The sequence below is a fragment of the Brachyistius frenatus genome, unplaced genomic scaffold (assembly GCF_029030835.1).
Source record: "Brachyistius frenatus isolate BFR_SWC_R1_liver_20210118 unplaced genomic scaffold, ASM2903083v1 Contig_39, whole genome shotgun sequence".
Classification (NCBI taxonomy): Eukaryota; Metazoa; Chordata; class Actinopteri; family Embiotocidae; genus Brachyistius; species Brachyistius frenatus.
In genome coordinates, this window is record NW_027210638.1 from 2,937,501 (window position 1) to 2,955,408 (window position 17,908).

At 43.5% G+C, this 17,908-nt stretch overlaps 1 protein-coding gene across 1 annotated transcript in view; it reads left to right on the top strand.

Moving 5' to 3' along the window:
* wwox (WW domain containing oxidoreductase) overlaps positions 1 to 17,908 on the top strand; it is a 134,749-nt gene that overhangs the window by 32,821 nt on the left and 84,020 nt on the right. Inside the window, exons 6-8 of the mRNA XM_069702061.1 lie at positions 4,078 to 4,166; positions 8,301 to 8,486; positions 12,222 to 12,486. Coding sequence (XP_069558162.1) covers positions 4,078 to 4,166; positions 8,301 to 8,486; positions 12,222 to 12,486 — 540 coding nt within the window. The remainder of the gene's footprint in view (positions 1 to 4,077; positions 4,167 to 8,300; positions 8,487 to 12,221; positions 12,487 to 17,908) is intronic.

The following is a 17,908-nucleotide window of genomic DNA, read 5'->3' on the forward strand; positions in this document are numbered from 1 at the left end:
CGAACGCATGTTGCCTGAGTGTGTATTCGGTCTCTTTGTCTGTGTGTGGAGGTCAGTTCTCAGACCTGTGGTAGGGCACCCAGCCAGATGTGTCTGTTTCTTTATTTGCGGTGTGCATGTGCATTCACTGCACGTGGTGTGTGTCCATATTTCTTTGTTGGTGTATGGCGCGTGCATAAGCACAGGCGCATGTGACTTAGCCAGGTGGAGAGGAGATTGGTTGGTATTTATGAACAAACGTCATAATTGTGACAGGATGATATACGACCTGCACATTCCACAGTTTCCCCCCACCTTCCTTTTCTCTTTTTCTTTTTGCTAAAAATATATATCTACGATATGAGTCTTAAAAGCTGATGACCAATTTAGTGCGGTGTGTTGCGGACAAGGTCATAGAGATCTGAGTTCCTCGGTGTTCCTCCCTCCGAGGCCTGTTCTAATCTACGGAGCAAGAAGAGGGACTCAAAGTCATTTCTCTAATTGCTTTTATAAGGTGCCCTTTTCACATGGTGTCTTCGCTGCTCATTCACTTTCATCGCCATTACAACACCTTACCTCCGCACCTGCTGTTTAAGATATGTCCACGTAATATTGCTGTCTCTTTATATTGATATTAGGTATCTCATATTCACAGGGAATGATAGAAACCACTTCAAACATAGGAGTAGGACACTTTTTGTCTTTGCCTCCTCACGCTTTCACCATTCCACTCCATGTCTGGTGTGTTAACCGGGGTCTACAGGGTAAGTGTTTTGTATATATAGGGGTACTTTTGATTCCTTAAGTGTTGCCCCTGCATTGGTGATCTATAAGGGCCGCTGAGGTGGTGAGCAGCACAAGGTGAGGGAAGATGGAAACAGGGGTTAAAGTATGAGAGTGAAGGCTGAGAAGGATAAGGGGAGAGGGGGGATGAGATTGAGCCTAGTGCATTAAGACAGTGTATTATTTGGCGGTTCCACTTGCTTGCGTCCATTAGGGGTGGCTGCTGTGCTATTAAAGGGGTCAGCGAAGTGTGTGTACCGGTGTGCGTGTGGGTGAGTATGCTTACATGTGTGTGTTTTGAGAGTTAGTAGAGTGGTCCAGTGTCTTATTGAACAGGACGGGGCTCCCCTGCTCTAATACTTCATCATTTGATTGGATTGGATGGCCCCAGTTATAATTGTATTAGAGCGCTTCCCCCTCTATCCTCCACTCCTTCGCCATCTTTCTCCACAGCAGTGACCACATGTCATTCCCCAATACGCGTGGGAAACACCAGGAGAGACAAGGAGAACCTCTGCAGTGGCCAACTTCCTCCACTCACTCAAGCAGAGGTTAACTATTTTTCTCCATCCTTGGTCCCTCCTATCTTCTTCTGAAAGTCATAAAGGTCATTGTCATGTTACAGAAAGCTGCTCCCTTTTGTTGATGGCTGGAGGTGCGGGTGGAAGTTGAGAGGTGGAGAAAGGAGCGGAAGACGGAGGCATCAGATGCCCACGTTATCTTTGCGGTGACCTTGCTGATACCAGCTCTGAACATGCGCCTCCTTTGCGAATGTGCAGTCATGAGGACGCACAGTTTGCCGCAGTTTCTAGTTTTCAAGCTGCAAAGCTTATTTACATGTTTTTCATTCATAATTAGCCTTTTGCTTTTAGATAGAGCAATAGGTTGTGTGTAGCTGGGGGCGGTAAGCTCTGTCACCCCGAGCCGAGCTCTTTGGTGTTGCATACTCAGCGATTGCTCCAGAGTTAACCAGAGAGGCTTCGCTGCCTCTCACTTTTCCTTCGCCCTTGAAGAGACCAGGAGTTGTCAGGGTCCTCATAAAAACCCTGAACGATTGCGTCTGTGCGTTCTCCTTGTCTTTTTCCCCCCCTTTTTTTTTCTTCTTCTCCTTCCAAAACCTGGCCATCTGTCTAATTGTTCACCTCCATCGCTTTAATGCTTTTTACATGCTTTTTCCCCCTCTTTCCAGGCAATAAACTTTATTTTCTTCGCAAGACTTCAATCTGCGGGGGGAGGGTAGGCGGGCGGGCAAGCAGGCTGCTCACCTTCTCCCTGCTGGATTTGCTCCAGTGGCCCCCCTTCAACCCCCCTCTATCCTCCCTCTGGTCTCCCATTACTCCATCTCTCCTTCCCTTTTCCTCCATGTCTCCAGCGAAGGGGATATGTGTTCGTCAAGCTGACACCTGCTCTCATCTTCTCTGCTGGTCATACACGCATAGAGAGCTTTCCTGTTGAGGAGGCCTTATAGTGACCTGCTAATTATCGCACTGCTGCCTGCTCTGACCTTGTTTGGAAGTAATGCCTAATTTTTCTCAGTAAAATGAGCAACTGAAGACTTTTCCTTGCGCACATATTTATCATACCATAAAGTTTTCTCCTTATCGTCCTCGTGCATAAATATCTGGTGACCAAATATTTATTTTAACCCTATTTCACCTAACCTGCATTTCTGTGTATGTGTACTGTGTGAAAGTGTCAAAGAGTTTAAATGCATATTGCACATACACGTCATTAAATTAGACAGTTGTCTCCTCTCACCTGTGATTACTGCTGTGTGCAGATCATATAAGCAGGTACCCTATAATCATATCTATAATAGCCATAATCAGCCCTTTAATGCTCTGTAATAGCATCCGTATAATGGTATAGAGTGGCATCAAGAGAATAATTCAGGCATAGATAATGGTGTGATAGCGTGGTTTTACCCTTGAGTCACAACATTGAATTTGTTGTGTGCGTGTGTGGGGCCGTGCGTGTGCCTGTGTATGCATGTATAAACACACCCTGGGGCAGTTAAGGTGTCTGTAAAATGCCTGAAGAATCACATTTCCATCAGAAGGTGCTCTTAACCCTTTCTTGTTTTCTTTGTGCTCACTGCTCCATGGAGCGTCCTTGCTGTGAGTGTCATGTATACTTAGCTCTGCGGAGAGAGAGAGACGCAGAGGAAAGACGTTCCCATATGACGCCCACAGACAGGAGATCAGATCAGTGGAAAAGGCTGACGGGAGCAGCAGCAGCGGCAGCAGCAGCGGCGATTATGGTGGTGGTGGCGGATGGAGAGCTGAACGCTCTTCCGGTGTGTAATGTGAGCTGACAGTGTTCCTCAGGGAGGGTGGGCGGGACGAAGGAGAGTGGTAGCTCTCAGGAATACCTGGTGCTACCGGAGCATCCCTCATGCTCTGGTCTCCGGGTTCTACCTGCTCTGTCTCAGTTCACGCTGCATGCATTTGTGCTAATGTATGCCAAGGTCCCACGTGAGCTCATATGTTGTAGGTAGATTGAACCTCGATTGTCCTGTGCTAATAAAGAGGAGGAAAAAGAAGAGATGGAGGAAAGAAAAAGACAGATAGGAAATCATATGGAGACACAAAGACGGTTGTATGATGTTATTAAACAGATATGCTCCTTCAGGCCTGCATGCGTCTCTGCCGAGGCCTTTGCCCTGCAGCAGAATGCTACAGTGGGATGGAGAAGATGATGAATATTTAGCCTGTCTTCTGCAGTGTGTAAATGCAGCTATGCATTCACTTCTTAAGTCATTTATCTTTCTCTGCTCCTGTCCTATCCCCACCCTGTCTCCCAACATATGGTGTGAGATGAGCCACACATACACTCACAAACACACACTGAGAACACAACCTACAAAGATCCTTAGGAGTCTTCAAACAGGACTGCAGCTGGAACCAGCGTTGTTCTTGCAGGATTTTTACCAGTTTGAATAAAAGTAAGAGTCGAGTCGAGTTGAGTCGAGTCCGGACGGAAACAATAATAAACACGGTGAATAAAAAAAAAAATAAAGAGCTGCAACAGAAGAGGGATCCCTCTTCCAGGATGGACAGATATGCAATAGATGTCATGTGTACCATTCACACACAAGGAGATCTTTAGATTTAGGGAGGTGATGTGAATCATCACATTTTTTTAACAGAATGCAACGGCAGGGCTTTTTAACTGTTGAACTTGGACTTCATCATAACTGTTTTTATTGCAGGCAATGACAATAATTCATAAAATATGAATAATGGTGGTTTTCCTGTTGCTTTGCTGTTTCTGCTGGTTGTTACAGTCATACTTTTGTGTTTTCTGTCTCAACAGCACAAAGCAAGAGTAGAAGCCATGATGTGCAACCTTGCCTCTCTCCGCAGTGTCAGGGAGTTTGCTGAGTCTTTCAAGGCCAAGAAACTGTGAGTATAAACCAAATTATTAATTTTCTAAACGTGTTTTCTCATCCTTTCTGATATTTCCTGTATTTTACACAACTTTTAGGATCAGAAAGAAGACTTACAAAACTCAGAGAGATTGTTTCTCAGTTTCATACTGAAATAGATTCCATTTATAATCGTCACCTCCTGTCAATGCTGTATTTGAGGTAGGGTCAAAGTTCATTTCAGCTGACATTTGGCCACAAAACCTCACAGCCAATCAGGGAAACATGAGCTGGTATTGCTCATACAGTTGCTCTGCAGATGGAAAATTAGCCCGCGCCCTCCATTCTGCCAGAAATACCCCTGTTGAATCAGTTTTCTACAAAATTATTAAACAACAGCGAAGTCTATTGTTAATAAATAATGGCAGAGCTAGTCTTAAAATGGTTTGTGAATCAAATGTATGGCAGCACGCCCAAATAACAAACTTGACACGGTCTCTCAGTTGTTCAACTATTAAGTAGCTACCAACTTTACTTTCAACTGTGAGGCTTTTTTCAGATTTACAGGCATAAAGAAACATAATGTATAAAACAAGGAGACTAAACAGTGTCTCTTATTTAGGGACAATCCCCTGTATTCATTACTACTATTATGCCATACTTAAAGGACATCTATAATGCTAGTGATGGACACCATATGGACAATGCCCCAGGAGTAAGCGTGTGTATTTGTGTCGATTTGCTTGACATTGGTCGAACACACTTTATGGCACTTTATTTTGTGGTGGTCAGCTTTTACAGCATGTGTCTTGCGTCCCGCGGTCGGTCGTACTGTTGCTATTTTGGGGTCATGAAGTCTGTCATCCATACTGCTCATCCACCCTCAGGTCTCCAGGCAGGGGAGTGTGTGTTTGTGTGTGTGTGAGGGGGGGGAGTGTCGGTGTCAAGGGAGCCCCTTGGGGAGAGGCAGGGCAGTCATCGCCCGTAGCAGCCCTGGGGCAGGGTATGGTCATCCAGGACACGTGTCTTGGGTCACAGCCAAACCTCACGGTGGCTTCCCTCGCTCTGTGTCCTATAGTTCCCTCCTAACTCTTACATACATCCCTCCCACCCACGCCGAAGTATACTGTCCTCCCATTAACTTCACTGTTCCTGAATTCCTCTCCTGGTTTAGTGTTTTTGCATATTCCTTTTAACAAATTGTTTATCTGCCACAGTTTCTCTTTCTTTCTCCCGCTCTCATGTTGTCTCCCAGTCTCTCTGTCTGTGTCGCTCTCTCTCTACCTCGGTATTTTGGCAAGGTTGTATTTCTTCATTAGCCGTGCTGTTGGGGGGGGAGTGGAGGACTCCCAGGGGATGTCAGAGTACATTAATTCTCATCAGAAGGCGAACAGAGCAGAGTGGAGGCTGGGAGCTCTGAGCTGTGAATGGCACTGGGCAGCTGTCTGAGTCTACCACCACTCTATTACTGCACGTATGTCTTCAGGCATAACACACACAGCAGCGGCAAACACAACACGCACATACATGTGCATACATGTGCATACATGCACAGACGCACACAGACGATTCTACGTGTAGATACACACACACACACACACACACACACACACACACACACACACACACACACACACACACACACACACACACACACACACACACACACACACACACACGCTCATACACACAATAATGCTCCTGCAGCGTGTCATTGACAGGTGAAATGTAATCAGAGTCTTTTTCTTTTCCTTCTCTCGTTTCTCACTCCCTTGCTTTTAAGTGCTTTAGTCAGTGGCTTTCACGCTGCTTTGTGTTCCATTGACCCCGATTCTGCTTTAATTGCCTGTCCTTTGAAATGAAATTACCTGGATATTGATATTGTTGAATGCAGTGCAATTTCATTGGGATGTAATTGATGGAGGACAGTGCTGACAGAATGCCCTAATACAATTTCTACTGAACGGTCCATAATTAACACATGCAATTTGCTTTCAACTGTGATTTTTTTTTTCTTCTTACTGCATTTATCCTGTTCTAATTCCAAGCATATTATATGTAATATTTGATTTGTAAAAATGAATTCAAGCCAGATCACTGGTCGAAAGTTCCTTCATCCGCTTGTGCTATGGTCGCCATCAGACTGCTATTTTCAGACTTTACAGGTATTTACGTCTTTAGATATGTGTCAGGATGAGGGGTGTTCACATATCTATACGTGTGTTGCCAGTGCCAGTTTCCCTTGTTGCGGATAAAGTGCAGTGTTAATGACCCGCAGTTTGAGCCCAGCTCACACAGGCAATCTCTTCCTGCTGGCCCACATTATCATAAAGGTCAGGGGTCACACCCAGGAGGGTTATTTAAAGTAAATATATAAACTGATGTCTCCCTGTTTGGTAGTTAACACCCTCGTTTGACCAGCGCTGAGATTGCACAGTGCGCACAGTGTTGTGTGAGGTCTTAATGTGGAGAGAGGGACTGTGGTATTCGGCAATAGGCCTATTAAAGACATTCATTAGACCTGCGCTTATGAGAGAGGGACTAACTGGTGGGCAGTTGAATTAACAGGCCTTTTACATTACAAGCAGACTCGCCAGAGGCCCATCGGAGCTGCGTAGGGGAAATTGCTCTACTGACCAGAGGAAAGTTGGTTTATGTGAGTTTTTGATCAGAAATTTGTGATATATTTTGAATGACGTACTGTTTTTTTGTATCTTCTGTCTTTACAGTGTAAGGTCACAACATTTAAGTCTTAAAGACAGGTGTAACTGACAAGGGTTAGTTTAAAACAGCAGCTACAGCGAAAGGTTGAACAGTAAGGTCAGGAGTTCATGCTTGTGGTGTTATTGTGAAGCCAGTACTTTGGGGACAGAGCCAAGAGTTTTGCCTTGTGTTGTACAATGTTACTGTACTTCACACTCTATTAGACAGGGGAACACTGGGCCAAAAACAACCAGTGTGTTTAACTCAGAGCAAAAATTGACACCACAGCAACTTTTACTCTTTCTATCTTGTTTTATCAGGTTTAAGTGGAGGTTACAGAGGTCATTTATTTACAGATGTTTTTTTCTTCTAAGCCATCAAGTCAGACTTCCTCACCTTGTTGTATTTTGGGAGAAAATTTGAATATCTCACTTGCTCATGTGTGCTCTGTTGATAATATGCTGAGGTCGGCATTCTTTAAGTTGACTTGTGCCTAGGTTTGTGCTCTTTAATGAACCTTGTGTGTTCAGAGGCCTGAAGGTGATCGTACAGTACACTACTATGTAATAGCATGGGATGGCTCATTATAGCAAGGCATAACAATTCACACATTAATTTTCCAGCATCCAGTTTTTAATTAATCCAGTAGGCAGTCTTAAACACAGGGTACACAAATTGCCTTCGGCCTCATAATTAATTCTAATGGAAGAAATTAAAAATTGGTGGGGTGTGTTTGGATTGTTCGGCTGTGTTACTGTGGTTTTGAGCTCACTGGAGCGACGCTGTCACCGACAAGGATCTCTCGCTGCCCTGACCAATCCGGCAATCTCCTCTCCCCGCCACACGAGCAGGGAGTGTTACTCACTCGCCCACACAAAGTCTGCAAGAATGGAAATGCTTTGCATGTCTGCGTGTGCTAAAGAAACTGCTTTTTTAATGTTCCCTGAATAAAGTCACTTGCTTTTTATATCATGACTTGTGTGTGCATTTCTTTTGATCTGCTCTGCTCCGCTTCCCAAGTCGATGTGTTGGTAGGTTTGGTTACTCGGAGTAGTTACACAGAGCCTGTATCAACACCCATTACCTCCACCACCCTTGTGTGTTGAAATGGTCCAAGATTGCTTTTCAATGTGTTGTTGCTCTTGGACTCCAGCCAGCTGTATTCAGTATCTACAATACCTGTGTAGCTATAGGGAGTTGCACTGGAAACCTCTGTATCAAATCAGCATTACTGATGGTGTGTCTCTGTAGACCTCTAAAGTCTACCACACTCTGGAATCAGACACCCTGTTTCCTCTCTCTGTTTTCACTTTTACTATTTTTTTGTTTTAATTTCCTCTCTCTGTCTCTTATTTCCTCTTCTTCAGCCTAACATGATATGAAAATCCACCTTTTTTGCAGTGTCTTCTTTGTTTTCACTTCACAATAAATCAGACATGTTTTATTTTCTGCTCTCCTCCTCCCACAGGCCCCTGCACATTCTGGTGTGTAATGCAGCAGTTTGCACTCAGCCCTGGAGCCTGACAGAAGATGACCTGGAGTCCACCTTCCAGATCTGCCATCTAGGTCACTTCCTGCTGGTGCAGTGCCTACAGGATGTGCTGCGTCGTTCGTCACCCGCCCGTGTTGTGGTTGTATCCTCTGAATCCCACAGGTAAACACAACAATTGAGGCAGGTTGAGTAGTTTTGTATTAGTGTATCAGCATTGTAAAATCCAGCTCTACAGCAGATAGGGCTTCATATTGAAAGCTTTTTTCCAAATATAATAAGCATGACCTGTGCATTCTTTGAGATAGAATGCTTATCATCCTAATTAATTATTAATAAGAATGGATAATTAAATTTGTACAATTAATGCAGCTTTATATTTAATAATCAGTGTTTTGGGGAGTTTCTTGTAAACAATTAAAGTTAATTCTTATATTCAGTGTTATTTCACAGACTTTACTGTCTGTATGCTTGAGATCTTATTAAGATATTGAAAGAATTTCATTCTTTGTAGAACTCCTGTAAACCAGATTTTTTTTTTTACAATTTGAATTGTGCATAGATTACATCTATGTTTTCTTGCCAGTAATCTTCATTGGCCTGTGCTGGCGTAGTGCTGAGTATATTTTTGTGTCAAAACCATTGGCAGGAATGCGATTCGTAATACATCTGTGTGTGTGTGTGTGTGTGTGTGTGTGTGTGTGTGTGTGTGTGTGTGTGTGTGTGTGTGTGTGTGTGTGTGTGTGTGTGTGTGTGTGTGTGTGTGTGTGTGTGTGTGTGTGTGTGTGTGTGTGCACGAGACAAACAAGTCTAACAATCATTAAATATCAGCTCCATAGTGTGACTAAATGGAAAAAGACTCCACAGGTATACTACATTCAAGCAGAATGGTTCATGCAACATATATGAAAATCATGATAATGCCAGACCAACTCCAAGTTGTGATTACCTTATCCTTGTGCCCAGGGCAATGTGTTTGCCTTAAAATACATTATATTATTACAGCATGTCATCTCGGATACCTTTCTTATGTCTCTGGGTTTGGACAGACAGTATGTTGACTTTTACTGATAAATAGTACAAAATAATCATGAATATTGGATATTTTGATAAAAAACAAAAAAACAAACTGATTTGTCCTCCAATCATTTTGTCTAGTCTATAAACAGAATAAGCAGTGTTTTTCTACAATTCTACAAATATTTGTACTCAATGTGACCTTAAATATCTTCCAACACTGTGGCCATATACTGTACTTGTTGCACACAGGTTGCCAAAAAAGAAAACAAACTTTGTTGCCTGTGAGCACCACACTGTTGTATACCCTGTATTCCCAGCATTCACAGTTGAGCTGTGTGTGGGTTTTAGTGGCATTGAACGATGACATGCGATTGCAATCAAACGAGCACCCCTCGCTTCACCGCCCCTTCCAAGTGTGTAAGAGAATCTATGGTGAAAAACAAACTTGGTAAAACTGCAAAAGGCTCTCTCTATAGACAGTGTTTGGTTTGTCCATTCTGGGCTAAAAACATGGCGGCGCAACTTAGGGAGCTCTGTGGAAAAGGACCCTGTCAACCCTTTCCAGCCCTTCAACTCCAATCATGCTGTTATATAGCTGGTACACTGGCAAGTTTTCCTACAAACTGACTGATAAGACTTTGTGTATTGTCAAACATGACAGCCTCACTCACTGAAACGCATTCCCTTCCACATACTGTCACTATGAATTAAATGTATCATCAGCATGATGGATGGATTTATAAGCTAAAATTCACTTTGATCAAGTATCTGCTCCTTTCTGTCTGACCCCCTGACTCGGCCCCTTTCTCTCTTCTTTTCCCTCCTCCTGCCATCTATTGTTCTTTACATCTGTCATTCTGTTAAGCGACTCTACTCGTGGTTTTCCTGCCATACAGCAGACAAGCATGACGTCATGCAGTCATCTGTGAACCCAGGCCCTGAGCCATGTGTTTCAGAGTCAGTCAGTGTCTGTGTGCCACATTGATCCTGGCTTCAGTCAGTCAGACGGCCAAGCAGTGATTGATTGGAGCTCGGCAGAGTGACCTGAGACAAGGGGAACATACGCAGAGCTATTCTAGCAGATCAAACAGCGGCACTATTACAGGGGCCCTCATATGAGTTATGTTATACAGACTGCCATGCATGAGTGGACAGGAGCAGCGGAAGGGGATGGTTTGACACTCAGATTCACTTGAGGTCACACTGGTATTACAAGCTGTAGGAAAAATAAGAGGAAGAGAGAGAAGGGAAAGCTTATTGAAAGAAAGTATGTCATGAAAGGAGTATTGACAGCATTTGATTGATGCAATACTTGCCTACGCAGTAAGAACAGTGAGCTCAAACAAGTTTTGGTAGTGTAAAAACGGTCAGGGTGCCACTGAAACAGTCAAAATGTGTATGATTTATACAGATTGCCAAGGCCAAGAACGGTCAGGTATTCTACTCTTTCCTTCTCTGCCTCCCCAATACATATACTCACCTTTCCTTCTCTCCTCTACAATCAGCAGTGGCTTTAACCCCTTCAAAGAGGGCTAAAGCAGAACCAGAGAGACCCAGTTACACACTAACACAGACCAGAGCGAGGGGAAGAAGGAGCAAAAATAGACAATATCTCGTATTACATCTTCCATTCTGTCCACCTCATTCCAAACCTATATTACATCCACTGAAGTCGCTCCCTTTTTTGTTTGTGTTATTTTCAGTTTCCGCTGATTTCCCGTTTATTCACTTAGCCCCCCCGTCACAAGCAGTGTGTGACCCTTGAACTGGCAGCATATTGTATTCCCTAAGCTCCTTGTCTGCTGGTAAAGCATTGACCTATAAGGGACAGGAATGGGAAAGATGGACACACAAGTAATGGCTGGACACTTTATCAGTTTCCACCACAGGGGCTTACTGTGGAATTGACCCAATACAGGTTTACTTTACCCTGGTACTGCATCAGATCTGTGCGACCAAGGGGAGATAATATCCTTAATGAAATTACCTCTGATAGATTAAGCTGCAGCTCCGGCAAACATACTTTTATGTACACAATACATGTTTGTTAACAAAAATCTCTCTATTTCATTATGTTAGTGTGCTTGGCCAGGTAATGCATTGATTGCAATATCACTGCAAAGCCTCATTCAATTGTAACAAGGCACGACGTCAGTGTATCGTGTGAACAAATTTGGGGGAAAAAAAAATTACATTTGCTGCTCAGGCAATTGATTTATAAACCTCTACTTGCTAAAGTAGTTACGAAGTTGCAGCACATGAAATGAAAAGCCTGCAGATGTTGTAATTTAGCCAAGCAAGGATGTTGCGGAAGGCGACAGTAAACAAGAGGCAGCGAGCTTGTAAAATCACAACAAGGAAACCAGGTGACATTTTGATTGGTTGTTTTCTAATGACTGGATTAATATGTAGGATGTGTTCCGCTGGTTTTGGAGCCTATCTCTCTCCTCTCTCACACACATAAATACACAGAGTGTGGTTTTCGTGTCCGTGTATTGTGATGTTATTTTGTGACTGCACAATAACACATCGAGTAGTGTAATGTTTAAGGGGCCTTGTCAAACATCTGGAGTTTAACAGCTCTGTCGCAGGCAATTAAAGAACATCATGTCACATCTTTGATTTGTATGCAGCCAGCACCACACATCTGCCGGTAGAAAGCCTACACACACACACACACACACACACACACACACACACACACACACACACACACACACACACACACACACACACACACACACACACACACACACACACACACACACACACACACACACACACACACACACACACACACACACACACACACACACACACACACACACACACACACACACACTCGCGCTCTAACTATTCTTAATGTGAACTATCTTCCAGGTTCACAGACCTGTTAGACTCATGTGGCAAGATGGACTTGGCCCTGTTGTCTCCGCCAAAGAAGGATTACTGGTCCATACTGGCTTACAACCGGGCCAAACTCTGCAACATCCTCTTCAGCAACGAGCTCCACCGCCGACTCTCGCCTCATGGTGTCACCTCCAACGCAGTGCATCCTGGGAACATGATGTACACCTCCATTCACCGGAGCTGGTGGCTGATGACTTTTCTCTTCACACTGGCCAGACCTTTCACCAAGTCTATGGTAAGGCAGAAACACAGCTTTTAACATATGATGTTGGTAACGTCCAGAATGGATTGGTTAACATTTTATGACTTTTCACTCCATGAAAGGTGCTCTGTAGCAAGTTTGTGAATTCACCACACTCTGTTACTGTCCTCTGTTTACTGACTCTGACTCTCAGCCCTTACTGCACCTTTATATTTGTCTTGGCACATTCGTGTTAGAGAGAACAGGAAAAGGATGGAGAGGGGTTGATCTGCTGAGGGCTCAGGGAGAGAATCTGGGTTTCATAGATGGAGAGATATTCTGCGGTTTGTGTTCCTCTTCCTCCTGTCACTGTTTATTTAACTCTGAAAGACCCTTTTCCTATCCTCTGACCATGGTAGGTTATATTCCAGATCCAGTAGAGTGCGACTAATAGGTTACAGTAAATGTCTTTGCTCCTATGTACTCTAAATACTAAAATAATAAGCTCTCTGTCGTATATGTTTTTACCATACACCTCACGCCCATCAGGAGAACATATTGCCAGAATTTTTCAGATGCATTATCTCAAGGTCTGAGTCATATTAGAAGACTGACTAAATGTTTTGCACAGACCTGTCTGAGAGCCAAGATACTGTGAAGACATTATGTCCCCAAAGGCTGTCTTTGTGAAACACAAAGCAAGGCCAGGTGCTATACCAGAGGGATCTGTTGTTTTTATCTGTTTACAAGTTTAATTTTGAAACACCTGTAAAACTAGATCCCCTCAGAGAATTGACACTCCACCGGGATGGCAACCGGTGGAAGTTAGCTTAGCGTACCCCTGTGACCCTCCTGGTCAGGTCATTCTCTGGTAAAGAAGGAATAAATACACAGCTTTATTATGTATAAGTAATTGGGCTCATTTCAACACACAGCATTGTCTGTAGACCCAAACCTCTGCACAGGGGCTTTACCTTATACTTTTCTGGAGTTACCCAGGCAGACAGAAGCTGGCCAGATGTAGGGATCCTCATAAGTCTCAGCAGAGCAGCTTTGTTTTTGAGTTTTCCTAAGCGTTTGTGAGTCTGTGCACCTGTATCCCTTCAAAGACGAAGGCCATGACTGGCTAGAGTATCTGGCCTTCTTGTAGTCTCTGGTTGTGGTAAAAAGCACGGTCTGGTGATGGTATAGTTGTGTTTGGGGACTGCAGTGGTCACATGGACAATTATGAAGAAACCTCAGAGGAGGGATTATTGGAAAGAAAAGCCTCCCTGATTTGAACCTGAGTGTTGTTTTGTTATTTTGTATTTTGTGTCAGTTATACAGTGTCCAATAAACACCACTTTTAAGGTAAAATGTAGCTCCGTAGTGACAAAAGATTGATGATCTGCTTTCTCGCTGTATCGTCTGATCGTAGCAGTATTTCTATCTCAAGCTAACTGCTAACCGTAACGTGGTCAATTGTTGGTAAAAGGATCACAATGAGGAGCTCAAACCCATCAGCTGCAACCTCTTAAGATGACACAAAACCATGCCCATTTTGCTGGTGGCGTCCTGGCGTCATTCTGCTCAACGTCTTGAGGGTACCTTACATGTCATGGCTTTGGAAAGGGGGGTGTTCTCAAATGTTAAACCTCAGATTTAGCGGGGACATGGTGGGCCTGCTCTTTACCTTTACTATAATACTGCAGCAGCAGTTTCCCAATCACTCAGTATGCTTTGATGGATTAGAAGGCGAGGTGTCTTGTGGCTGTTACAGTGGGATATGTGGGTGCCACTACAGCCTTAGACCACTTCCGCTCAAAAATGCCTTTTGTTCTTGTTCCTTCTGTTGAATTCACTGTGCAGATTGATACATGTAGAATTTATAACTAGACACCTGTTTTCACATTCATCAGCTGAAATTGGAAATTGTCTTTGTATTTCATTCTATGTAAAAATCTAATTTTAAGGGAGGGCCAATGAGCTTGATTAATGACATCACAAATAGTTCAATAGCCAATCCTGGTCCAGTTTAACCTACATAAGTATGATGTGGAAACTGGAAACCTCCAGTGCTCACACACTTTACAGTGAAGCATGAAACATCTTGTGTCCAGTCGTTAAACTTTAGAAATGAAATCTGTTTGTTTATTCATAGATGTTGGACATTTTAATGAGTGAGAAGAGTAGATGTCCATTTAAGGATCATTATAGAATATTTTAAATTTGTGGGTAAAAAAAAATCATATTAGCCACAAATAGTTATTCAAAGTGGAACATGTCTAGAGGGAATCTTTAAGACTTTTTAGTGATATGGTGTCTGTGTTGGGGTTAACTTAGTGTAACTGCCCAACACTGCATCAGTATACACGCACAGTATCAATTGCTGTCAGTGGCGTCTGGTTAAATCATCAAATATTAGACAACCTGCTAAAATTCTATCAAAGTAATAACCTGCAGCTCAGAGTACCAACTGTTGTGTGTGAAGATACGTCTGTATGTTCGTGTACAATAGGCATGATTTGTATGTGTGTGTGGGGGAGTGTTCATAGCACGTGTGTGCTTATGAGGTGATGTAAGGTGCCCGAGGTTAATGTCCTCACACGCTGTGGATGTGAACGATAAAACCCAGCACTATGATTTATCTTCGTCTATATTGTGTCCTGTGCTCTCTAAGACTTCTCCATGGATAGCAGCACTCTACCCTTTAGGCTCCATAGCCTCCTAATATATGCTTTAGTTTGACTATTACATCTTTCCATTAACTATTCTTCATACTTTATCAATTTAGTGTTTGCACTAAAGTGAAAATGTGATGTGTTGAAAGGCAGCGCGGTGTAGTTGTAGTGAAGCGTTGTTCTGATCCATCATGTTTGACAGACGCAAGGCCTCGGGCCGTCATTTGTCTCTCCGCCTTTTGACATAGGATGAGAGATGAGAGGAACTGCTCTTCAGCACCTTTCACAAAATGCCAAGCTGAACATTTCCTCACTTTCTGCCGCAAAACTCTCTTTATTCCCTTATATCTTCACCTCTTTACTCACTTGCTGTCTTGTTTCATTCTTAAAATCTGGTCAGTGTCAATTTAAATCGGGCCAAAATTTGTTAAAGCGCATGATTTGGAAGTGCACCCTGGAGTGGATCACACTTCTGCGTTCTGTGTATGTTGAAGGGAAGGGGTGCTAAGATTTTGGTTGTGAACACTCAGACGTAATTAGCAGGCGGTTTCTCCTCTGGAATGGAGAAATGGCTTTTCTACATGTCGTTAATTAAATGTAGTGTAGATGTTAGTAAATATTAAAGGACAAAGGTAGAGCTAGTAATTAAATTCTGGTGTGCTGACACAGCGATTAGCTAAAACTCATGTCTGATAAAGGCCACACACACAGACACACCCTTAAGCTGAGCATTTGCTCTTATTTAAATCTGGGGTTGATAAGGCCCCTGAAAGTGTATCCTCTTTAAAATCCCACTCCTCACTCCGTCTTCCCCCACATTAAGGGCTTAATAAAACAGTGATATTATTTCAGTTATTGGTTGCAGGGATATGAAGATGGTATCGCTTTAATTGCTTGCGTACGCTTGCGGGATCCATGGAGATTGTTCTGGGATGCAAACATAAGCAGAATGTCGACTCCAAAAAACAATCACAAAGCCCCCGTGTGTGTTCTTGCGCAAATAACCAGCCTCTCATTTAAAACACAGGTTTGATTTATAGGAGCACAGGTGGAGTGATATACAGTTTCTCTACACGAACAGACATGCGCGGACAAGCTCACGCATGAATTCACAATATGTAGACAGCTGAAACACCTGGAGCTACATGTGGTACTAAATCTTTGATTTGATTGTTGTAGTAAAGGCGATGAAATGTCATGTCAGGCCATACGCTGCATAGTTGGTCATCCAGTCATTTTCACGCTTTCCTCCCTCATTAATTGTGTTTCGTGCTCTCTCAATTTATCAGTACTTTTATACTTTTAACTTTCTGATACTGTTTTTTCCTTCGTGCATTACCAAAATATATTTTGACTTCCTCAGTTTTGCATTCTCTGTGTTGTGGATTCCACTTAAGAGAAAGAAACTTCTCCATTAGCAGGCAGCACAGCCCACTCTACTATTGATGTACAGATCTGATTCCATTTTGCTGAGTTGAGAAAGACATCTATAAAGAGCCATGACATTTTAATCAGCCAAACTATCTCTCACTAACATCATGTTCTCCTCCCCGTGCCTTGATCTACTTATCAGAGATTGTGCAACCAGGCCTGTAACTCCTGTTTCTTTAATTCAGCGTGTTTAGAGTGGGAGTTTTCCCTGTGTCCTTTGGTGTGATTATCAGCACTGAATGATCTGGCCTGCAGTGGTGTGTGTGTGTGTGTGTGTGTGTGTGTGTGTGTGTGTGTGTGTGTGTGTGTGTGTGTGTGTGTGTGTGTGTGTGTGTGTGCGAGAGAGAGAGACCTAAGAGAGAGCTCTTATCACAGTTCTGTGATTTAGTTGGAGTAATTTAATGCTCAAAATTTGATTGACGCAGATCTTGGTTGATTTATTTGATCTGGCATTGAGATTTTTGGCCCTTTAGATCGTGTTTGTGTTGTAAAAGTAGGTAGATGATGCACTTTGAACCACCACTAAAACTCTGGACACACACTTAAAGAGCCCATAAAGAATTTCAGTGACTGTTGCAGTTATTTGTCGGGCTGTAACCTTTGTAAAGTTGTCACCGTCCTGTCAGGCTGGATCGCTGACCCTGTGACATTTTGTTGACTGACTGATTGCTCCCTCAAGATCAGTGTACCCTCAGGCTCTGAGCAGCTGGCCTCAGCCTATACCCATCAAATCTATATACCTTAACTATAGGCACAGACAGCACTGCGCTGAATGGAGATCAGTGGTGGGCAGTGGCTCTAGTACCTCATCATCCACTATAATGGATGAAGAGAGGGGAGGGGTGTTGTGGGCACAGGCCTAAGAGGCACTGTTGGTCCAATCAGACACCTCACTTCCCCCAGGGGCTGGTTTCATCAGCGCTCTTGCCTAGTCCCATGCTTCTTAGTGTTTTAGCATGATTATTTTACCCAGGATCCTGCCTCGGGCACCCAGCCACCTTTTTACATATGCACAGGCTGAACTTTTGACCAAGCACCAGCAGACACGGCTGCTTTGGAGAAACAGTGATTCAGGCAGGAGATGTGGGACTGCCAGTGCCTCCTCTGCTGAGCTTACTGTGACCAGGAGCTCAGTCCTGCACCTCGGGGGTTAACCTCAGAGACAGATCCTGCAAGAGAGACATCAGCATTACCATATAGCAGACAGTACAGTGAAATGGGTGGCTGGTGCTGCATGTGAGCACAGCAGCCACTGTTCCTTGGGTATCAGTTTCTCTCCTGCTGACAGACATGAGGTCAGATGCTCTATATCCTATCTGCTGTAGCTCACAGATGCAGGAGCTGTGCTGTACACCTAAGCAACCTGTGTGTATGTGTGTGCGCTG